Here is a 21,917-nt window from a genome sequence, read left to right on the forward strand (position 1 = left end):
GCCTGAGTTATTCAGGCATTTCGAAAAGCATGATAAACTCAACGAGTCTCTTAATTACCACAAGCCGAGTGCTACATAGCAAATTTTAAGACCTAAATATTACCGAAAGCGGAAATGAAGATGAAGTGGCGGAAATGATGTCACGCATGGATAAAGATCTCGTTTCACCGCCGCATGAAATGAGAAGACTCCTAATTATGTGCAAATGATGTATTGCAGTGTTTGTCCATCTAAATAACAATGTGCAGTACCAATCGAGTGACTGGTTGTGTTGTCTTTTAGCAAGGAACGAACAACAAAGCCTCAATTGACCCGATTGATTGCCCAATAACGAGCATTTATTGAAGACAAAATGGTAAAAGACGATAATACCGTGATCGAGTCTGTCAATCCAGTCTATCTATGTTACGCTGTCACATCTTTCACGCCTGCTAACTGCATAAATCTATAGGGAATTCAATTCTCTTGTCAACATGTCCGCCCCCGAACTGCGTGACTGGCTGCAGGGCGGCCAATCCCAATCGTCGGGCTGGCACAAATCCGACTCGAGTGACACTGAGACTATCGGTCATGAGAGGTTAGTCTTCATCACTCGTTATTCACTTTCGTTTCGTTTCCCGGCCCATCTCAGGAACTTACAAACAAAAAACGTGAAAGTGGCCGTAAAATCGTATCAATACTAGAGCACAACCCGGAGAAAGATCCGAGTCAGTACGAAACGGACGATATCCAGCATATGCGAAAAGTGGTCGCTTACTGCAAGCGGCATTTGGCCCAGGAAGAAACGGCCAAACGAAACACTCAGAGCAAGAGCTATAAAAGTTTGAAGAACTGGGGTCATGATGCGTTGAAAGACTAAGTTTAAATAGGTCAATTGCATTCTATCTACCATAACATGTATTCACGCAGTTCTGTACGACTGCCTGAAGAGAATGGTCGAACATCGCGTACATTAGTGGCAAATAGCCCTATTGAAGATTTCTTTTGTCCACCATATTGTATCTTGTATAACAAGCGACAGATAGAAAGTAAGATGCAAGGCCAACAAAAATCACACGCGCCTCTAATCAGAACTCTGTTCTGAGACCCTTCTCATCTAGAGGCCGTGTTTCGCCCAAGAAATTCTCAAGCCATTTCTGCACATCCTCAGCGTCCCTCTCTACCCACCGTATATTCATTTTTATTTCATCCAGACTCTCCTGTAAAGCCATTTCGAACCCCCTTGTGACAATATCTTTGAAAAAGTTGTCAACCTGGCGCAGCTGTCCTTCTGTTGTAAGTCCCTTCGTACACAAATTGATGACCAAAGGGAGAATTGCAAGGCCTGACGATAATCGCTCCCTGACAGTTGGCCAGTCATGCGTGATCCAATTCCACACAGCGGCAATCCCAGTTCCATGAGATCCCAACCTGGACATCGGCGCTTGATTGTCCTGCAAGCGTACCTCATTACTTAGCAACATTGAAATCGTGCGTTCGACGAGCGTTGGATTGCGTGCGTAACCTAGCGCTGCAAGCGCTGCAATACGTTCAGTGCTGTCATTTGTTGTGCGATACACGTCTAGCACAGCATTATACTCTATTTCGGAGCCTGAGCACACTACAGAGGCAAAGGCTGCGGTGCGTAAATCAGGATGGATTGCGGTTTTATCACCAGCACGATATTGCGTGAACATCTCCAACGCCGCTTTTGGGGTTTCTATATCCCCAACGAGTGCGAATTTACTAAGTAGCAGAGATCTTAATTTTCCTGTATCGTAGCTTTCCCGTTTGTTCAATATCCAGCCTTGCTTATACGCCTTGGGACCGATAAGCTGGCGTTTAAACTCCTGCAGGGCGTCTTTTGTTTCCGGAACATGCATCCAAGCAGCGCTGATAGCAGAAAGGCTATCAATCATTACACTCCAGACAATGTACTCGGATTCCATATTGAGCATGGCAAATAATGAAAATATGCTAGAGGTCCGTTGGTGTCCTACAGCCGCCAGAGAAGAAGCGTCCGCAACGAGACCAGTCCGATCTTCAATAGTCAGAAGTCCATTGACGGCAGCTTCGCCTAGCCTTTTTAGCCGCTCGGATGAATATGCCGTGCGATAGATACCAGTATGGTTCGCATTGATCTTGAAGAAGACTAGATTTGCTACAGGGAATGTGGCTTCCCGAGCATGTCGACACCAGCTGTGGTCCGCAAACCCAGAAAAAGGGGGTAAATTGTCTCATCATCTCCAGGCAAAAGCTTTGCTGTAATCAGTACTAGAGTTTGCCGGATAGTAATTGTATTGTTGGACATGTCCTCGTTTACTAGTAGCATGGGAAATCCTACTTTTTGCGTCCAGGTGTGCATCAGTTGCCCAACATCTCGTCCACTTGTCTAGATCCTCAGTCCTGGCAATCCGAAATTGGTACTTGCGGATATATGCTCCTATGCCTTGCAGAAAGACTTCCTGACCGAGATCAGCGGCGATCATCTGAAGCAAGCAGGCCCCTTTGGCATAAGATATGTCGTCAAATATGTCTCCAATCTCATTATCGCTCCGAATACGAATTTGAACCGGATGTGAGTTACGCATCCCGTCCAATATCGGCCCGTGCTGTAGGTTCTCTGAGGTATAAATCTGCCAGATTCCCTATTCAGGATAGAAGGCGTTGCAATCATACCAGGCCATCCAGGTCGCGAAACCCTCATTAAGCCACAGATCTGAAAAGGAACTAGCATCAGTTACCCACAATCCTAAAACCAGAAATACCATACCATCCCAGTACTCCATGGTGACCAGGTTTCTGAGCCACTGGTGTGCTAACTCGTGCTGGACAAGCTTGACAATGCGCTGCAATGACAGGATTGGGAGTTGCGAAACATCGACCAACAAATCTCTCTCAGGAAAATTAACAGACCCCAATTCTCCATTGCGCCGACAAAGTCCGGTACTGCGACAATGGAAAAGGAGCGTCGAATTGCTCATCGTAAAAAGCGAGCGTCCGCGCTGTAAGGTCCAACGAGAACTTTTCCCAGTCGGTCGATTGCTGTCCCTGCAACAGCAAAAAGTCGAATAGGAATGCGGTAGATGTCTGTCTGAATGACGGCCAGTTCGCTGACAACAACCGCAACGATATACGTTGACATTGGGGTGTGCACATCTCCATACAGATGCCCGTACAAATTTGTAAAGGAAAATTCCCCCAGATCCTAATCTTCCTACATGCCGAAGTCACGCTCTATCCAATACAATAGTAGTACTTACCGTTTATATTCATATATCATGATCAAGATTTATCTAGTTAGTAGTAAGCTCTCTTATCTAATCCGTGCTCAATGCAAAAAGTTAAGAATACTACATTAAAAGTATATGAAAATAATGTGCCAAATGTATAGCTCAAAGTATAAACTAATCCACTCCCAAATTTCTACTCATAAGTGGCAAAAAGCTTCTGCATCCTCTTCCGTTGCTCCTCCTTGGCCCTAAGCCAGGTCTCCGTATGCCCCTCAATCAAAGGCAATCCGTACTTGCCCCTGAACGAATTAACCCAATCCAGTAGATCCTTGACATAGATCTCCTCTTGATCCTTCAAGGAGTGGAAATGACGACCAATGCCCTTCTTTTCAACCTTGGCTAGATACTCCTCCCTCATATTTGACTCCGGGGGCAGCTGCGCAACCCCCGAGTAAACAGCTGCCAGGGTGATGGCTTGGAAGTCAAACAGAGAGAATGTAGCCGTATAGAATGGCACTCCAATAAAGGATAAAGTAGGGTCGGTGATGTAAAATATGTCCTTATGCAGATTATGTATTTGTCTGCCGTCGGTGACGAGGACGGTGTCACTGGCCTCGGTGGGGATGGTTTCATCTTCGTGAAGCGCGCCCAGAAAAGGCAGAGTGATATGATACCCAGTGCAGATTATGATATAATCAATGTCCGTGATGGAATAATGTCCATTCGCGGACTTTAGATGCACTGTAACTGGCAGGCTGCGTTCTTCCGTTGAGTTCCCAGCAGTCGACGAAACATCACTCAATTCAAAAGACGCAACTTCGTCTACTCGCACTCCATTTTCGGGCAAAAGACTCGCCGCCAGATCAAAAGGTCCATTTCTTGTACTCTGGTAAATGGATTTGGCCACTGGTCCCAGTTCACGCGCAATGTCGGTGGATGATACGCCGCCACCGATAAGAAAAACGTTCTATGCCAGGTTAGATCAATATCAACTACATAATGATAACACTAAATGCACATGCCTTGTTTGCAAAATCTTCTGGTTTCCGGTAAGCCTTGGAATGTAGAACTTTCTGTGGCCACAATCTCTTGATTTCGCTAAGTCCTGGCAAATCCGGCACGCGTGGAGCATGATAATGCCCGGATGCAACGACGACGGCGTCAAAGAGCTAGTTAAATCAACAATATTGCTAGATTAGTCATTAAAAACCCCTCGAAGAATTACATTGCGTATACTCACTGCATCCTCTTGCTGTTCTCGCAGCCTTCCTGAAACTCCATCTTCGTATATCTTCGTCCAGGTCACGCGCCACTTCGACTGCGAGTTCACCTTCTGGACATCGACCACTTTAACACCATATTTCGTTATATCGTCTACCCCGGTTTTACGTGACGTATCCTGGATATATTCATTCATGACTCGATGGGAAACAAAATCCGGTGTTTCGTCCGGCCATGAATTCAGAGTGACTTTCATGAGTGGCGTCGAGACGTTGTTCTGAAGGCCGACATAACACGCTCTGTATATTCTTATTAGCCAGCGATTCAGATGACCTAGGTATTAGTGCACAGTACCCAGGCGGTGCATGCTCAAGGTGAATGCGTTCAGACTCCTGGAGATCCTCATAGTCTCCCGGCTGCTCTCCCTGGGAAGCTTTGGTGGACGGATATATGGGCTCAACAGGGCGCCTATCATCATACAGCCTTTTTACGGCAGTCAGCTTCTATTATCTGCAAGACAGGAATACAAAGACCGAGCATACCACACACCGCCGGCTTCCCTGTTTCTTTCAAAGACAGTGACCTCTAGCCCTGCCGATAGGAGATGTGCGGCGGTCACGACACCACTGATGCCTGCGCCGATAACAGCGACGTTGTTAATTGAGGGCTTCGTCATTGTGTAGTTTTATATGTCGCTTTTGATGAGACTATTGAATATCTATGTTTTACGAAGAAATGCAAAAAGAAAGAACTGCCATCTCTCGGTACAAATACAACAGAGACTAGCTCGGGCCGGTTTTAGATTAATGCCTCAGAAAGAATAAGAGTGGTAGCAGATAGCGCACATGAAGATGACACGAAATGGCTCCATTCAAGCCAAGAATTACGATGCTGCAGGGATGTGAAATTGTGCAATCGTAGCGCTTGATGGTGGCATCATACTTAGATCCTAAAGTTAGGGCTTCCCCCACGTCCGCCCAACCACACTTGATTCTACATTCCGCTACGATAATCGAGTTTATGAGCTCCCATCATGGTAGTCAACAAAAATAGGGCTGGTCACAACTTTTTCCCCGCTCCACTCGCGGCCAACAAAGTAGATGGCCCGTTTCTTCTCGTTGTGACCGTGGAAAGACACCCGCCCCGATGCTCGTCGTGGAAGCACCACCTCGGGGATCGCTTCGACCCGGACGAACAGCCCAGCACCACCATTGATCTCAATGGCTTTCCCATCCGGTTCCTGCGCTTCCTCCCAGGATACTTCGAGGTGGAAGGTGGGCTGGGCTTTATGCGGGTTGCCAGCGAGGGCATCTCCGACCTTGACATATCCGCCGAGGGTGCCCGACACAGTGATGCTTCGCGGAGTCTGATCGTCTTCGAAGGTGATGTGGACGCCATCCAGATCGCCGCTTGTCTTGCTAGAGAATGTAATGGTATTAGCATCGGCGGGCCGTGCATAATCCTCGATATTGTCTTCCAGGCCGCCAAACGGCTGCACACCCTGCACATTGGAGACCCCAATTTTACCATTCCAGACGGCCTCGCGGTATCGATCGTACAATCGCGCGCCTCCCCAAGTCACCCGTAGAATCCTTGCTGGTGATTTCGACTCAGACCAGAAATGGTGACGCCATATCAGGCCCGAGGCGTCGAAAGCTTCGATAGAAGAGAAACCCCTCTCGCCAAGGAAGTGATAGTCTAGTTCTAGCGGTTCTTGAGCGCTATGTTGGATCTCATCGCCCTGGATTGCAGATCCAGTGTACAAAAGCCCGACCAGCCGTTGGCCCGTAGTTGCAAAGGTATGGCGCGCACGAAGAGCCCTAGCAACGTCTTGACGTTCGAGTCGAGGAGCCAAGATCCCAGTCAAGCCCCCACGGGTGCCGAACACTGCTGTACCTGGAACACCACCGCCACAACGGCCGCGATGCTCGTCAGAATTAGCAGTGACGCCGAGCCTCCATCCACGGCGGATGGCATCTTGGAGAAGCCACTCAAACTGACCCCATGCACTTCCAATCTCTACAAGACGCTCAAGCTTAGGGTGATGCCATGCAAGATTGCATCGACGGCCTCCAACGTGGGGGATCAGAAGGTGGTTCTCTGCATCCCCGGCATACGTGAGATACACCTCATCGAGAGGCCAAGCTCCCGGCACAAGATCTTTAGGGCCGTCTTCGGACCACTCAAATGAACGCGCGACATTCCCGTGGCGATCAAAGGGAAACTCGGGCGGAGACTGATCATTCAAGAACACGACATTATGGTCCCCTCCAGCAGCAGAGTTCCCACACCACTCAGTGCCGGGGAAGAGGACAAATTCCCCCGGTTGGTTGAGAGATCGAATCAGATCTACGGTGGCATCCCAGCGGGCTTTGGTGATTTGGAAGTCGTTTGCGGTATACCCGAGAACATCCAGCCCAGCAATGTCTCGGCCGTAAGAGAAGTTATAGGTTGATGATTCAGTACCTACAGTGTCATCGGAATGTACATGTAGATCACCGAACAAGATCTTTGGAGGAAGAGACGTGGCAGAAGATACCGTGATATAGGCACGCTTAGATGCAACGATTGCCCCGTCAGCAGCTTTTACAGCTATGTCGATAGTATAGTCATCTGGGATGTCTAATAGCAGGTTTGGGAAGACAGCGTTTGTCCATCCAGAAGCTGGAATGGCCAAGGTTTTCTCTAGGGCAGTCTCGGGGGTTGTGCTCGACAGCTTCAGCGTGGAGGATAGACCTGCCAGGTTCTGAGTCACGTTGCCCCAGACATCCTCTGCATGCGCACGGACTGTGAAGGGAATGGATTGCTGAACCAGTCTTGGTGAAACGACCTGAAGATGATGGATAGGGCCGGCAGTAATCTCCCAAGAGAGATCAGGTTGGATTGGTGCAAATCGGCTGTCAACAGATATGTTAGGTAAGCGACCTTTTTTTTTTCTTCTTCTTCTACTTCTCCCACGAGTGTCTTTGTCATTGTACTCACGAAGTGCCCACGGGGTCAATATAGAATCGCCAGCGAAAGTCTTTTTCAATGAATGTTTGCACCCGTGTCCCTCTGCCCCCAAACCGGCGATCCCCCAGGCGGATCACAATGCGGTCACCTGGGTTCAGATAGCCATCTTGGATGTCAACGATGACGGCCTTTTGAAAGGGCCTCTCGTGGCCCTTTTGGTCGAAGCGAATTCCCAGGGACTGGACCGTCGCCGGTGTCTGTCCGGGGACTAGTCCGTTCGGCACATATTCTGCACTGATGTAGTTGTCCGCCTGGGGATCCGAGGTCTGGAAAAGAGCCCAATCCTGATCGACTGTCAGCATTGATGATGGAGCCCAAGGAGGAAAGCAAGAACACACACCGAGTAAAACTTGAAGGTCCCCTTGATCCAGGCACCGTCTGCAAGCCCCGATGCTCCCACCTCATAATCAAGGGTGATTTCCGTCCATTCGCCAGCCACGAGCGAAGTCACGTTGCTTTTCACGCGGCCGGTGAAAGGCAGTTTCTTCGTATATTCATACAGGCCGTCCGGCGCGAAATAGTCGCCTGCTATTTGGCTGCGCTGTTCGGCCGTGAGGAGCTTCATGGCTTCGATGGTTGACTCTGTCCACCATCCAGTCCAGTCTTCAAGTTCTTCCCATTTATCTCTGGTGGGGGCTCCTGAAGCAACCAAAGTGGAACTTGGAATTGCGACATCGCCCTGCGGTATTTCGCGTTGCTAGCAGAATATAAGCCAAGTTTGATCCAAGTGGGGTTTGGTATTGATTTTGCACAAAGAATTGCGGTTGGATTTTTTGATTTTGCAAGTGCAGATAAAGCTGCAGCCCAAGTTGCGCCATCGCCACGCGAGAAGACGAATTCGTAACTCTAAATATAAAAATAAATCTTCTCTTTATATTGCGACTGTCATGGCCGGATTTCCTCTCTAAACATTGGCCAATTGTTTGTATTCTGAATATTCTCCCGTACTTGACTCGGCGATATGACCACGAGTCGTTTCCACGGCCTGAAAACAGCCATTCGCCACGATCCGAATATCAGTGCCTTGCTCGACCTTGCCAGTACACAGCTGCCTAAGCTCCCTAGAGGTTCGGCAAAGTATCTGGCCGACAAGGCGCCGATTGTGCAATGGATCCCACGGTATGCGCTGTCGTGGTTATGGGATGACCTGGTGGCCGGTAAGTTCTCCTACCCTAGCCTCGAGTGTACAGCGACTGACTGGTTTTGCCCTGGAAAAAGGCCTCACCATTGGAATCCTCCTTGTCCCGCAGAGTCTTGCTTACGCCAAAGAAGCCAATATCCCTGCCAGATATGGACTTGTCTCGAGCTGGCTTCCGAGTCTGTTTTATGCTATTATGGGGACTTCGAAAGGTATCAGTCCACGCATATATAGAGAGAGAGAGAGAGAGAAAGAGAGAGAGATATCTAGGAATATGACTGACCATGCAAGTAGATGTCACTGCCGGCCCAACAGCAATTATGGGCCTCTTAACGGGCGAGATTGTAAACGACCTCGTTGCCGAAGGATACGGACCCAGCGCCATTGCCAGCGCGGCGGCATTCTGGGTTGGGATATATTCACTGGTCCTCGGACTCTTCCGTCTCGGTTTTCTTCTCGATTTCATCCCCCTTCCAGTGCTTTCCGGGTATGTGTCCGGTGCAGCGCTCACCATTGTCCTGCAGCAGCTCAAGGCTCTGTTCGGAGAGGGCAAATCTGCCAGTAACACTGCCGGCGTCATTCGGGTGTTTTTCCAGCGCCTCCCCGATACAAATTGGCGGGCGTTCTTGGTGGGATTCTCAGGAATTGTGATGCTCGTGGGCCTCCAATGGGTTGGCCGCGCATGGGGCAAGAAACACCGTGCTTTGTGGTATCTGTCCGTAGCCCGCAACGCGCTTGTGCTTGTTCTCTTTACCCTCATCAGCTGGGGGGTGAACAAACTGCGCAAGGACGACCCTCTATTTGGCATTTCCGAAGTCATCGGCACAGGAATCATCCCCCCAAAGACGCCAGACACGGCTCTGCTCGTCAAGACTGCGGGTCGTAGCGCAGCGTGTTTCCTCGCTGCTGCGTTGGAACACCTTGCTATTGGGAAGGCGTTTGCTCGCCGCCACGGATATATCATCCAGCAAGACCAGGAGCTCAATTACATCGGCCTTGTCAACCTGTTTGGCAGCTTTTTCTCGTGCATGCCTATTACTGGGGGGTTCTCGCGTACCGCGGTCAACTCCGAGTCCGGGGTCAAAAGCCCTCTTAGCGGGCTAGCTACCACTGCTTGCGTGCTCGTCAGCATGTACAAGCTGACCGATGCCTTTTATTGGATTCCGTCTGCAACGCTTTCGGCCATTATCGTCGTCGCTGTGTGGCAGATCATCTTGCCTCCGCGGGTCTTTTGGCATTATTGGAAGACTTCATTCGCAGACTTTGTTGGAAGCATGGTCTCCTTCTGGGTCACGCTCTTCGTCAGCGTAGAGATAGGCATTGCTTCAGCGGTTGGCTATAGCCTGGTCTACGTGCTCCTCCAGCTGGCCTTTGCCCGTGTGACGGTGGTAACTCCCGACAATTTCTCCAAGTTGTATCCCACTCCCCCGTCTGGACCGGGATACCAACCCGTGCCTGAAGGCACGTTGGTCTTCATGCTGCAAGATTCAGTGCTCTATCCCAATGCTGCTCGCATAACACGTCGCATTACAGACTATATACATACGTACAGCTCTGGCGCGCATGAGAATCCGGCGACTGGGCCAGAACAGACTCCAGGTTCCCCGAACAGACTGTGGAACGACACCAAGACTAGACATATCCACAATCTACGGAAGGAGGCCGGCACCAGCACCTCGGAGGAAAGCTTCCTGCCTCATGTGGACACTGTGGTTATTGACATGACTCGAGTGACGCACGTTGATGCCACCGGCATGCAGGCGCTGGCAGATATCCGGGCGACATTAGAGGAGTGGGCGGGACCAGGCGCAGAGCTCAGGTTTGTCGGATTAAACGAGAGAGTCAAGGACCGATTCCATCGATGCGAATCTTCCTTCCAGAAGTCCCAAAACAACAAGGGGCCGCAGGATGCCGGCTACATTGTGTTTGATGTATTGCAGACTGCGTTGTTGAAGCGAGAATCCACTAGCTCGCCCTCTATTAGCTGTGACAATGCATCAATCTAAGCAAAATGATATACAAGTTAGCTAATCTAAACCAGCACTTTTTCTTCTTTTTCCGTGCATTACCTTTAGTACACGCTGTTATCAGCGGGATCAGACTATTTTCACCCAAGATAACACGATGCAGATATGGTTTCATTCCAGCCAAGAATCACGATGCTGCAGGGATCATTGCTAATTGTGCAATTGCAGTGCTCGATGATGGCATCTTTAGGGCTTCCCCCACGTCCGCGCGCCAACCAGCAGAAGCAGAAGCAGTTGCGGGCTGGTGATGGCGAGGCATTATTAATCGTCGCCAATAGACTGATCATGTAGAGTAAACTGGTGTGATATGAGATTCGTGTATAAATACTGCACTTGGGTCGCTCATCCATCATCCCTGGCCAGATACAAGCATAACTTAACTCTACGTTCAAAAGCTACTACACTGCAGCATTCCCAAGAATCATCATGGCCCCCGCTCCAATTTCATCCTCCATTACCGACTTCGTCATCCAAACGAAGCAAGACAACCACGGGCTCGATATCCCTCAGCCGGCACGAGAGCGCCTCGCCAAAGCCGGCATCGACATCTCGCAAGGCTACCCCTACAATCCCGCCAAACCGCTCTACCTCGACGACGTATACAACATCCGGAACGAGCCGCGGGAATACGTCGATGCCGGAAGCCGTGCCGACCCAGACAAGAAAGCGCTCCTAGGCGCCGCCAAAGAAGTCATCAACCTGACCCGCCACATTGGAACCGAGATTGTTGGCTTGCAGCTCAAGGACCTGACCAACCAGCAGCGCGACGAACTTGCTCTCCTGATTGCGGAGCGCAGCGTGGTCTTTTTCCGGGACCAGGATCTTTCGCCGCAGAAGCAAAAGGAGCTAGGCGAGTACTTTGGCGAAGTCGAAGTCCACGTAAGTTCATACAGCTTTGTGGGATAAGTACGGTTATATGTCTAACCGCCATAATAAAGCCACAAGTAGGACAAGTGCCCGGCGTCCCCGGCGTGACTGTACTCTGGCCGGCGCTGCAAGCAGTAGAGCGCAAGCCCAACTTCCGGCGCACCGGAGGGTCTTCGGCATGGCATACTGATCTGGTGCATGAGCGTCAACCCGCTGGCATCACGCATCTCCACAACGACACCATCCCAAGCGTTGGCGGAGACACGCTCTGGGCCAGCGGCTATTCAGCCTACGAAAAGCTGTCCCCTGCATTCCGCAAGATCATCGATGGCAAGACGGCAATATACCGTTCAGCCCATCCCTACCTCGACCGCAAAAACCCCGAGGCCGGACCCCAGTACATCGAGCGAGAACATCCGCTGGTGCGCACGCATCCAGTGACGGGTTGGAAGGCGTTGTGGGTGAACCGCGCCATGACACTGAGAATTGTTGGCTTGGACAAGGCCGAGAGCGATTTGATTCTGGGGTATTTGTATGATGTGTACGAGCGCAATCCTGATATCCAGGTGCGGTTCAAGTGGTCTCCAAGGACGAGCGCGCTGTGGGATAACCGGTATGCTTCCTTATGACCATCGAGAAAAGCGAAGAAAGAACGAAAGAAACTGACCGCAATAGGATCACAATCCACAACGCGAGCTGGGACTATGAAGGCCTCGAGCCAAGGCATGGCACTCGAGTGACGTCTCTGGCAGAGAAGCCATTCTTTGATCCCAACTCGCCGACGAGACGTCAAGCCTTGGGGTTGTTGGGCCCTTCAGAGCTCAGCGAGCTGCATGAGGATGGCGCGTAGAAGCATCAAGTTAGGTATTATTTATCTGGTGTAACGAAACAATTTTACATAGCCACATAAATATGTCATTATCTGCCAGTGGACGCGGAGGAAATACGATTTTTGAATAAAAAGAGAATATTTAGATCCCGTGTAGGAGGATTTTTGTTTTATCTGCTCTTCTTCCTCATTGCACAATACACTACGTAATATCAAGGAAAAATCGGCGAAAGTTGATTGGAAAAGTCAAGGAGCTTGTCCCAACCTGCTCATGTAGCATTTTCTGTCAAGACCCGAGTCATCGCCAGGTCTCTGGTAAAGAAAAGAACAATCCATCCTATTTATGAAAACACCGATTGCATAAGAGCAACAAAAAAATAAGAAGCAGACACAGGAAACGTGAAAATGCCTATTTCCAAGCCATCTGTCACAAAACCCAGTCCGACTCGCTTCACCCACTGACTTGCAATCTAGGTTCGCTAGACCTTTTCACTCATCATCACTTTCGTTCGATAGTTTTTTGATTTTTTGGTCGTCTATGAGCTGGGGCTAGGGTTCATCTATTGGGTGGATTAGCATCTTCCGCGCACCAGCACTGTTAGATGGGAGTATCGCGTACCTTGCGCTTGCCACCGGTCAAGGTGACGTTGACGAAACGGCGGGTGTAGACCAATCGCTTGCGGGCACGGCCCTTGGGCTGCTTGGGCTGTTTGATACTGTTAGCAACGAGTCGAGCACGAGACATGCAACACGAAAAAAAAAAATTTACCTTCTCTTGCTTGTCGACCTTTGGTGTGGCGGTCTTGACCTTACCGGCACGAGCCAAACTTCCCTGTTCACGACAGTTAGCGCTGCGCCATTAACGTGTCCGGATTTCCATTAAAGGTCTCGTATTGGTCTGCATCTTCTAAGCGACTGCCAACCCCGCGACCGACTACAGCGATTTCGAGGGTGGCGCGAGTCGATGACTGTCGATAGTATTCGGGCGACTCGGCGATGATAAAATACTTTGCAAAGGCCTTGACCGAGATATCGTCCGTTGTTCATCATGACGCGGTTGTGCAATCGAGAATCGAGGCTAGAAATTTGTTCTTTCTCCGTCTTAACGCGAGCGCGACCGTGTGCAAAACCGACGTACGTGAAAAACTCTTGTGGGCGTGGTCAAGCGATAACGGCGGCGGCAGGGTTTTTCGAGGACGACCAGGCCAACACGAGACTCGCAGGGAAATCCAGGAGATGCGGCAGGGCGCTACTTACGTGAACTTTACCCATGGTGAGAGAATGAGGATGGAAACAGCGTGATGAAGGCGGTCTTGTCGATGAAAAGTGTCGCTGGAGGGAAGGAGTTAATTTCGGCGCTCGATTAATTCGGGCGGGTTTGTGTGGGAAAGCGAGGCACCCGACGCCGGAACAACGTCGCGCCGGCGCCGGGATATTGCCACGGGGGATATTTCTGCTCAGCATCTTTTATCATCATTTGATTTCTATTGTTGGTTGTTGTTATTGTATTGCTATTCTTAGTCGGAGGAGTAAAAGGGAGTAGAAGTAGCAGAGATAGCCATAATTCATGTATCTCCTCTCTACGTCTAGCAGTAGATGCTCTATCCTATCCGCCGGAGATTGTCCAAGCAGCAGTCAGTACACGGAAACTTTACATCCTGTTTCGCGCGATCAAGGAGCACCAAGTATAAAAAAAATTGATTAAAAAAATATAAGAATGAGAAAATTGCCTGCCGATCTGCTCGTTCCTCGTTTAAATTCCTCAAAAAGTATCTGCGGCTGGCTCCGGTCTTGGCGCCCTGCGCCGCTGTGATTGGCCCACGCCGACACTATGCGGCTTCACTCTTTCCCGTTCAGGAAGGCTGTTCGAACCCTCAAACAGAGGCCCAACCAGCCAGCTGTGGCCCCGGTCAAAGTCAATCTTGGGGCTGTGTCGCTGTATGCCCCTATATAAAGTATGCTCTGCAGACTGTGGCCGCCTCAATTTAGCCAAACACTCCATTGTTATTCCGCAGTCTTCTCCGTACAATCAATACTGTTGGAAAGCTTCTACCTGCCAAAAACTCCAACACAGCATGCTACCGACCGACACCGACAAGGCGATTGATGTTGCAGAGCTCGCCATCTATGCCATTCTCACTCCGCCTGCCCTTTACTGTCTGTTCCGGCACGGGGTACAGGGCTTACTGGGCTGGCTCTACATTATTATCTACTGCACAATTCGTCTGGTGGCTGCTGGCCTCAAGCTGAAGAGTGATCGCGACCATACCATCTTCTCAGGCGCCCTTATTGTCGACAACATCGGTCTGTCACCACTCCTTCTTAGTGCTGCTGGCATTCTTCATGAGGCGTACGTCACAAACCCTAACTGCCCCCGTCCGCTTCAGCTTTGCAAACTAACACTCGGAACATCTCTGCCTAGTCGCCACGCCCGCAATGCTATCAAAAACAGCAAACTCGAATGGGCGGTCGTCTTGCAATATCATATCCTCGTCAGCACCGCCCTAGCCCTGATCGCAGCCTCGGTCGCGAACCTCGCTAGCTCTGACCCGTCCAGCTCAGATATGGGCATCCTCAAAGGAGGTTTTGCCATAATCTTTGTCGCCTGGGCAGTTCTCGTGCTTGCAACTTTGTTTTCTCTCCTTCGCCCGGCTTCATACACCAGTTTGGCGGGGAATGATGATTCATTTCGAAATGGTACTCTGGTATGTGTCCACATGCACTGAAAACCATGCAAGTCCCGACAGCCTGCTGACCTCCAGGATATAGCTGCTCAACGCGGTTCTCTTCTCCTTGCCCATGACCCTTCTGCGAACCATCTATGGCGCCATCAATCTCTTCGGGTCGGGCACGTCCATGGAAACATCTTCCTTTTCAACCAATGTCGCTGCCGACGTGTGCATGAACTTGCTGCCCCCCATGCTGGCTACAATAGTCTTTGTCGTTGTCGGACTGTTGACACCACCCCGTGGGAAGTAATATGTTTGCATCCAAGTATGATTCTTTCTTTCAATGTATACCCGTCGTTAGTATATGCCATGGCAGGGGGATTTCTTCACTTTCTTATTATATATACCCAACACTGAGTGTGTCTTTTTGTCTCGATACCTAGGTAAGGCTAGGGCTTTGGTCAGCCATAGAGATAATGACTGGTATATCGCACAGAATATTCGTCTTTTTTCTAGGACTTATTAAAATAATTCTTGCCTGAAAAAGGAGGGGTCCAACGCCCCACATACGTAACTTAAGCCACAACCAAGCTCACAACATGTCACTCATCCTCTTCTCAAAGTGCGATTGTAATGGCGAGATACAATGAGTCCGCCTGCGACAGAAACTGGCAGCTACTTCAACCTAGGTTCTTACCATCGGCCCATCTCAACAGTATCACCCACGGCCCAGGTATGGTTTGATCGCGGCTTGATCTGGACATTTGCCTTCAACCACGAGGAGGCAGTGAACTGCTTCAAAAGGGCTGTACGAGATGATCCCGAGTGCGCACCCGCATACTGGGGTTTGGCATATGCCATTGGACCCAACTACAATAAGCCCTGGGATAGCTTTGATGGGCGGGATCTCCATGCAAGCCTGAAAGAGGCACACCAGGCCGCAAAGCGTGCCCAAGATGTACCCATTGATCGAGCAACGCCGGTTGAGAGGGCACTGATCGAGGCTATTCAGTTTCGTTATCCGTCGCCAACAATCATAACAGACCATGGACGTAAATCGGAAGAGGAATTATTCGCAGCATGGAATACCAAATATGCGGAACAAATGGGGATTGCGTATGGCAAATACTCAGACGATCTCGATATTGCAGCTTTATATGCAGACGCACTGATGAACCTAACGCCTTGGAAGTTATGGGATTTGAAAAGTGGACGTCCCAGCCCGGCATCACGCACGCTCGAAGTGAAGCAGATCCTTGATAGGGCTATCGCCCAAGACGGAGGTCTACAACACCCAGGCATCCTGCATTTTTATATCCATCTCATGGAAATGTCGAAAACACCAGAGAGGGCGCTGCGTGTAGCAGACCATCTTCGTGGCCTTGTCCCCGATGCTGGTCATTTAAACCACATGCCAACACACCTGGACATACTGTGCGGTGACTATCGGCAAGCAATAATGTGGAATACGCAGGCTATCCATGCCGACGAAAAATACTTCGCCAACGCTGGACCAATTCGCTTTTACACCTTGTATAGAGCGCATAACTACCACTTTCGCTTGTATGCTGCTATGTTTGCAGGACAATCTCGCGTGGCGCTTGATACGGTCAAGGAATTAGAAGACAGCATCCCCGAGCAATTATTGCGAGTCCAGTCGCCGCCAATGGCGGACTGGCTAGAGGGATTTCTGGGCATGCGTGTTCATGCGTTGATCAGGTTCGGACGCTGGGAGGACATTCTTGCTCTGAAACTCCCAGACGATCAAACGCTCTACTCCGTTACCACGACCATGCTGCACTATGCCAAGGGCGTGGCGAATGCTGCGCTGGGACGAATACAGACTGCGGAAAACGAACGGGATTTGTTCAAACATGCGCTGAAGTGCGTTCAGCCGTCACGAACCATATTTAATAATACCTGCCTTCGTATTCTGCGAGTCGCGGAAGCGATGCTTAACGGAGAGATTGAGTACCGCAAAAACAACATTGACAAAGCCTTTGTGTATCTACGTGAGGCCATCGAAGCAGACCAAGCACTGCCTTATGACGAGCCGTGGGGATGGATGCAGCCTCCTAGACACGCATATGGGGCGTTGCTAGTTGAGCAAGGCCGAGTTGACGAGGCTCTCGACGTTTATCTGACAGACCTTGGCCTCAATGACGTTCTGCCGCGGGCAATGCAGCATCCAAATAATGTGTGGTCACTTCACGGTCTGTATGAATGTTTAACTGCGGTGGGAAGGCATGACGAGGCGAAAATGCTCAGTAAACAGCTTGATTTGGCTGTTGCGGTTGCTGATGTTCCCATAAAAGCATCCTGTTTCTGCCGACTAGGTATACAGCCTACCCAGTGACATGTCTTTTTGTACTACTACATTACCGGTTTCTTCTTGCTTTCTTGGCTGAGTTGGCATTTATATACTAGGTTTTAACAAAAAAAAAACACAATTCATATGGAAAACTTTCTACCTAGTTATCGATGTAACACTAAGTGAGAATTCAAAGAGCATCCACTTTCTATATATTGCTTTCTACCAGCACCTTCCGAATCGTGCCAACAATCTTCAGGATATCATCCTCGCTAGTTATTAAAGGAGGAGCCAAAGCAATGGTGTTCCGACCAACAATCGCACGAACTATCAGTCCCAGGTCAAGACATTTCTGAGCCACTTCGCTAGCCTGAACGCCTGCCAGCTCTATGCCCACCAAGAGACCGCGTCCCCTTACATTAACCACTGTGGGGATGTATCGAGTAGCATTCCTGACTGTATACAGAAGAACGTTTCCCGTGTCCTTGCCTTTGGACAAGAGATTCTCCCTTTCAATCACTTCGATATTAGCCAACGCCGCTGCAGCTGCCACCGGATGCCCAGACATGGTGAAGCCATGACCAAATACGCCAATCTGATCCTGATGCTGTTCAAGTACCGACCAGACACGCTCGCCGACTAGGGTAGCCGACATAGGCACACACCCGCTTGTGAGCCCCTTGGCTAGTGATACCATGTCTGGCTGTACCCCGGTAGTCTCCCAGCCAAACCAATGCCCGAGCCGTCCAAAGGCGCAGACCACGTCGTCAATAACGAGCAAGATGTCATGTCTGTCGAGAACCTCTTTGATCCTGGGGAAGTAATTTGACGGTGGAGGCAGGATACCGCCAACAGCCATGAGCGGCTCGACGAAGAATGCAGCGACTTTATCACCTCCTCCGGCGGCGATGATTGTATCTTCCATCTCTTTAACCAAGAAGTCAACGTAATCATCCTCCGAGGAGAATCCTCGCCGAGTTAAAGCGTCAAACACATCAGGTGCCGAGACATGCAGAAAAGAAGGGTCTGGTAAAGCAAAATTGCGATGGTGCCCTGGAAGACCTGACAAACTAGCCGTTGCAAGCGTTGTGCCGTGGTAGCTGTCCCAGCAAGAGATGAATTTGGTACGCATTGGCTGTCCCGAAGCCAGAAAATATAGTCGTGCAAGCTTCAAGGCCGTCTCGTTTGCATCAGAGCCAGAGTGGCCAAAGAACACCTTGCGCATGCCGCTGGCCCCGGAACATAGTCGGAGAAGTCGATCTGCGAGTCGAGTCGCGTATTCGTTCGAGGCGCCGAACATTGTGGGCGCAAAGGACACGGTGCGAGAGGCCTGCTGGATGGCATCGGCGATTTGTCGGTTGCCATAACCAACGTTGACGCACCACAGACCAGATATGGCATCTACATAGGTCCGACCATGTTGGTCACGGATTCTTATACCCTCGGCATGGTCGACGATGCGGCCTGGGGTGCGGTCTTCAGAGATGGGGGTGAAAGGGTGAAGGTGTGATTTGATGTCGATTTGTGAAAGGTTCTCCATTCTGTTAGCAGCGCGGTGTTACATCTCAAGTTTGTGTTCTTCCGGATTGTTGATTGTAAGAAAAGAGTTCGTTGTAGGTGGTGGATTAATAATGGCCTCAAGCGCTCCACATAGTTAGTTACATAGATTAGGCCAATTGTTTAAAGTTAGATTCAATCATTAACTAGCATGATATAAAATATTGGTCAATTTTACAATCACTTGGAAGGGGCAATATTAACATTACTTATTCATAAAGGATACTAATAATAAGACACGCCAAAAAGAAATTCAACCTGGTCACACTTGCTCTTGACATCGTAATATATGTATGCCCTTGCAATTTGTGATAGTCACCCAACGATATAAACTCCCCAGCCCAACAAGAGATTTATAGACCTAGAGAAAACGCCAAGACACTCAATGCCCCTACAAGCACACCAACAGGGATCGATGTCTTGAGTGAAGCTGGTGCAAAACTTGATAAACGAACATCAGACGGTTCAGCACCAGTAATATCAGTATTAGATGGTGGTTCTGGGATAGACTGTGAACTAGGTGTCTTCTCTGCAGCATTCTCCGTTGGCACGGGAGGATTGCTTGGGGGGGTACCATAGATGCGATGTGACTTAGTGGGCTGCGTCTCGGTAACTGACGGCGGAGGAATAGGATGAAGAGACTTGGACTTCGCGTAGGTACATGTTGTTGTTGATGACGTTGCTATTGTTTCCGGATTAGTCAAGGTTCTTCACCTGATAGTCAGATTGGAAATGAGTGTGGAAAGACATACCAGGAAGCTCTGCCTCGGGGGTTGCAGTGGGCTCTGTAATCTCAGGTCCCGGCTGCGAGGGTCGAGGTGGATATTCTGCAGGTTCCGTTGGGCTCGGCGCCTCGGATTCCAAGGCTCCCTGTGGAGGAGGTGGGATATCACTGTGTTCCCCCTTATCAGGACCGGTGGGGTTAACAAGTGGCCTTGGGAGGTAGCTTTCAGCGTGTGGAGTTGGTTTCTCTTCAGGGATAGGGTGCGGTCCTGAAGGATGTTCTCCCGCCGTCGAGTAGGGGCATGGCACTGAAGGAGCAGCTCCATAAGGCGGCGAAGGCCCGCCAATGTTTGTGACAGGTTCAGTGGGATAAGCATCAGCAACAGGTACTGGATCATGACCTTGCTCATCTCCTGCCGGCGGCGGAGGAGGAAATGGGTGCGACTCCGATGGTGAGCTGCCCTGAGGCTTAGGTGGCTCGCCTGGAATAGACTGAGACGGTTGCGGCGGTGGTGTGCCTTCATGAGGACTCTCCGGCTCCTCCCCTGAAACCAAGTCAAACGGAGGGAGAAGGCCGTAAAACCAAGGAGGGCGTTCTGGCTGTCCAGATGGTCCGACGGGGTGAATATCCTCCGAAGGTTGCGAGGGTGTCGCAGGAAAGGAAAAGCATGGCTGTGGCTTGCTGCTGGATGAAGCCTGTGGAGACTCTGGATGAGCAGATGGGATTGGCGGTTGCGCAGATGATGAGTAAAGAGGCGCCCCGCCGTCAGAATTAAAGGTAGGCGGTGGGGTGTGAATTTCCGATGGTTTTGGCTCACTGAATACATGCGGCGGTATTGAATGGTGTGGTCCTGGGTGGTTGTACTCCAGGGGAATAGATGAGGGTCTAGCCAAGTCCCAGGTGTGAGCAAACTCCCCCTGTCCCGGAAACCCTGTCACGAATGGAGGAGGTCCGTTCGTTGGTGCTGGAAAATGCATAGATGGCGCAGATGGGACATATGTCGAGTGTGGCCCTTGTGGGCGGCCTGAAAATCCATGCGGAAGAGGTATAGAGGCAGAGCTGTCTTTCTCTATTGGTCCAGGCGTTGAGGCAGCCCAGGCTGGAGTCGAAGTAAATTCAGAATCTCCAGCAGACTCCTCTCGTTGGACCACACCAGCAAGAGCTGAACTAGCAAGCGCTAGCAAGGGAAGCTTTGAATGAACCATTTTGATTATATTTTCTTTCTCCTGGTATATCTTGTATTGCACCCTTGGAGACAATATATATGATACTGCTTTGTTTGACGTTGTGGATGATACCTAGGTAACTTTTGTGAGATAGGTACGGACAGACTTATATACTTTTTACTTGGTACTGCATCCTATTGTATAGTCGATTGCGGATATGTGTCTCTTTCATAGTGTAGAATGATCTACATCTGACAGCTTGCAGTTTTTATTTTGATTTCTTCGAAAACGAAAACTTAGATAGTGCCGGACAGTTTCCGCATTAGGCAATTCTGTAGATGCCCCTAGATTAGCTGCTTGCGATAGCGGTACAGACATTATGCTTGATTAAAGTAACCGAGAACAATGTATTGAGAACCTTAATTTTGCCTATTTGTTGAATAATGCAAAAAGCTCTAGGAGCTACACACACATTTGGCTCTCTAGGTGTGTTTAGTCTATCAGAGCTTTTTGTTCATGCCGCATACCCGGCTAGTAATGCTCAATTATAATTGAACCGGTAAATTCTGTCATATGCCTAACTCTTTATGCGTTATGTTTTTTTTTTTCTTTATATTCCATCCATACACTTTGAGAAGTTACCCGTATTTAATTGATATCTATAGGTCGTGTAATACTCGAAGTCAAATTAGCACTCGAAGTCATTTAATCTATCATTCACTTCGTATACAGGAGAATAATGAGTCTATGAAGTGTTTACGTTGGTGCTCTACTTTTCTCGCTTGCTCAAGGGAAAGCCTGTTTCCATCAGTTGTTGCAGACACGCAAGTGGCTGGGGTGTTGCATCAACCACCGTGCGGAATTCAACCATGAATGTCTTACATCGGTGCCCGGCTTGCGTGAACCTCACCTATTCCAGCATATTTCAGAGCGGTTGGTGGATACCGGCTCTCGTGGCATGCAAGTCGCAAGCCACGTGCATTCCTGAGTCAGGTACTAGAATGTGCCTTGCTGTTGTAGCCAATTAGAGTATTTAGTATGCTTTAGTATGCAAGGATGGCTCTCACCAGCCATCGGCAAGATTGTCAGACCGCACCGGGGTAATAGAAATGCCAAACACAAAGAGCGAAACAGAAATTGCTCAAAACATGGATATATACAGATGATGTTGTCAATATAGATAT

The 21,917-nt window shown here is 49.7% G+C and overlaps 11 protein-coding genes across 11 annotated transcripts; 5 read left to right on the top strand and 6 right to left on the bottom strand.

Moving 5' to 3' along the window:
- Window positions 1-473: 473 nt before the first annotated feature.
- Window positions 474-859, top strand: UA08_09403 (hypothetical protein; the record flags this gene model as incomplete). The annotated part of the gene is made up of 2 exons (XM_020265334.1): window positions 474-577; window positions 658-859. 2 exons carry the CDS (start codon window positions 474-476, stop codon window positions 857-859), a joined length of 306 nt encoding a protein of 101 aa, XP_020115489.1.
- A 208-nt stretch (window positions 860-1,067) lies between these two features.
- Window positions 1,068-2,768, bottom strand: UA08_09404 (hypothetical protein; the record flags this gene model as incomplete). Its single annotated transcript, XM_020265335.1, has 3 exons — window positions 1,068-2,215; window positions 2,324-2,627; window positions 2,748-2,768. The coding sequence occupies 3 exons, from the start codon at window positions 2,766-2,768 to the stop codon at window positions 1,068-1,070; spliced, it is 1,473 nt and encodes a 490-aa protein (XP_020115480.1).
- A 637-nt stretch (window positions 2,769-3,405) lies between these two features.
- UA08_09405 (hypothetical protein) lies at window positions 3,406-5,109 on the bottom strand (the record flags this gene model as incomplete). Its single annotated transcript, XM_020265336.1, has 5 exons — window positions 3,406-4,179; window positions 4,283-4,381; window positions 4,453-4,732; window positions 4,788-4,916; window positions 4,976-5,109. The coding sequence occupies 5 exons, from the start codon at window positions 5,107-5,109 to the stop codon at window positions 3,406-3,408; spliced, it is 1,416 nt and encodes a 471-aa protein (XP_020115481.1).
- A 342-nt stretch (window positions 5,110-5,451) lies between these two features.
- On the bottom strand, window positions 5,452-8,010 carry UA08_09406 (hypothetical protein; the record flags this gene model as incomplete). The annotated part of the gene is made up of 3 exons (XM_020265337.1): window positions 5,452-7,330; window positions 7,416-7,729; window positions 7,786-8,010. 3 exons carry the CDS (start codon window positions 8,008-8,010, stop codon window positions 5,452-5,454), a joined length of 2,418 nt encoding a protein of 805 aa, XP_020115433.1.
- Window positions 8,011-8,406: 396 nt separating this feature from the next.
- On the top strand, window positions 8,407-10,589 carry UA08_09407 (hypothetical protein; the record flags this gene model as incomplete). Its single annotated transcript, XM_020265338.1, has 3 exons — window positions 8,407-8,602; window positions 8,664-8,795; window positions 8,878-10,589. The coding sequence occupies 3 exons, from the start codon at window positions 8,407-8,409 to the stop codon at window positions 10,587-10,589; spliced, it is 2,040 nt and encodes a 679-aa protein (XP_020115434.1).
- A 447-nt stretch (window positions 10,590-11,036) lies between these two features.
- UA08_09408 (hypothetical protein) lies at window positions 11,037-12,327 on the top strand (the record flags this gene model as incomplete). The annotated part of the gene is made up of 3 exons (XM_020265339.1): window positions 11,037-11,489; window positions 11,549-12,090; window positions 12,153-12,327. The coding sequence occupies 3 exons, from the start codon at window positions 11,037-11,039 to the stop codon at window positions 12,325-12,327; spliced, it is 1,170 nt and encodes a 389-aa protein (XP_020115435.1).
- Window positions 12,328-12,842: 515 nt separating this feature from the next.
- Window positions 12,843-13,353, bottom strand: UA08_09409 (40S ribosomal protein S30; the record flags this gene model as incomplete). Its single annotated transcript, XM_020265340.1, has 4 exons — window positions 12,843-12,866; window positions 12,926-13,012; window positions 13,076-13,138; window positions 13,315-13,353. The coding sequence occupies 4 exons, from the start codon at window positions 13,351-13,353 to the stop codon at window positions 12,843-12,845; spliced, it is 213 nt and encodes a 70-aa protein (XP_020115436.1).
- Window positions 13,354-14,381: 1,028 nt separating this feature from the next.
- Window positions 14,382-15,285, top strand: UA08_09410 (hypothetical protein; the record flags this gene model as incomplete). Its single annotated transcript, XM_020265342.1, has 2 exons — window positions 14,382-15,011; window positions 15,076-15,285. The coding sequence occupies 2 exons, from the start codon at window positions 14,382-14,384 to the stop codon at window positions 15,283-15,285; spliced, it is 840 nt and encodes a 279-aa protein (XP_020115429.1).
- A 336-nt stretch (window positions 15,286-15,621) lies between these two features.
- Window positions 15,622-17,331, top strand: UA08_09411 (hypothetical protein; the record flags this gene model as incomplete). The annotated part of the gene is made up of 1 exon (XM_020265343.1): window positions 15,622-17,331. The coding sequence occupies one exon, from the start codon at window positions 15,622-15,624 to the stop codon at window positions 17,329-17,331; it is 1,710 nt and encodes a 569-aa protein (XP_020115430.1).
- A 163-nt stretch (window positions 17,332-17,494) lies between these two features.
- On the bottom strand, window positions 17,495-18,826 carry UA08_09412 (hypothetical protein; the record flags this gene model as incomplete). The annotated part of the gene is made up of 1 exon (XM_020265344.1): window positions 17,495-18,826. The coding sequence occupies one exon, from the start codon at window positions 18,824-18,826 to the stop codon at window positions 17,495-17,497; it is 1,332 nt and encodes a 443-aa protein (XP_020115431.1).
- A 370-nt stretch (window positions 18,827-19,196) lies between these two features.
- UA08_09413 (hypothetical protein) lies at window positions 19,197-20,772 on the bottom strand (the record flags this gene model as incomplete). Its single annotated transcript, XM_020265345.1, has 2 exons — window positions 19,197-19,525; window positions 19,596-20,772. The coding sequence occupies 2 exons, from the start codon at window positions 20,770-20,772 to the stop codon at window positions 19,197-19,199; spliced, it is 1,506 nt and encodes a 501-aa protein (XP_020115432.1).
- Between the last annotated feature and the right edge of the window lie 1,145 nt (window positions 20,773-21,917).

The sequence above is a fragment of the Talaromyces atroroseus genome, assembly GCF_001907595.1.
Source record: "Talaromyces atroroseus strain IBT 11181 chromosome Unknown scaffold_21, whole genome shotgun sequence".
NCBI classification, from domain to species: Eukaryota; Fungi; Ascomycota; class Eurotiomycetes; order Eurotiales; family Trichocomaceae; genus Talaromyces; species Talaromyces atroroseus.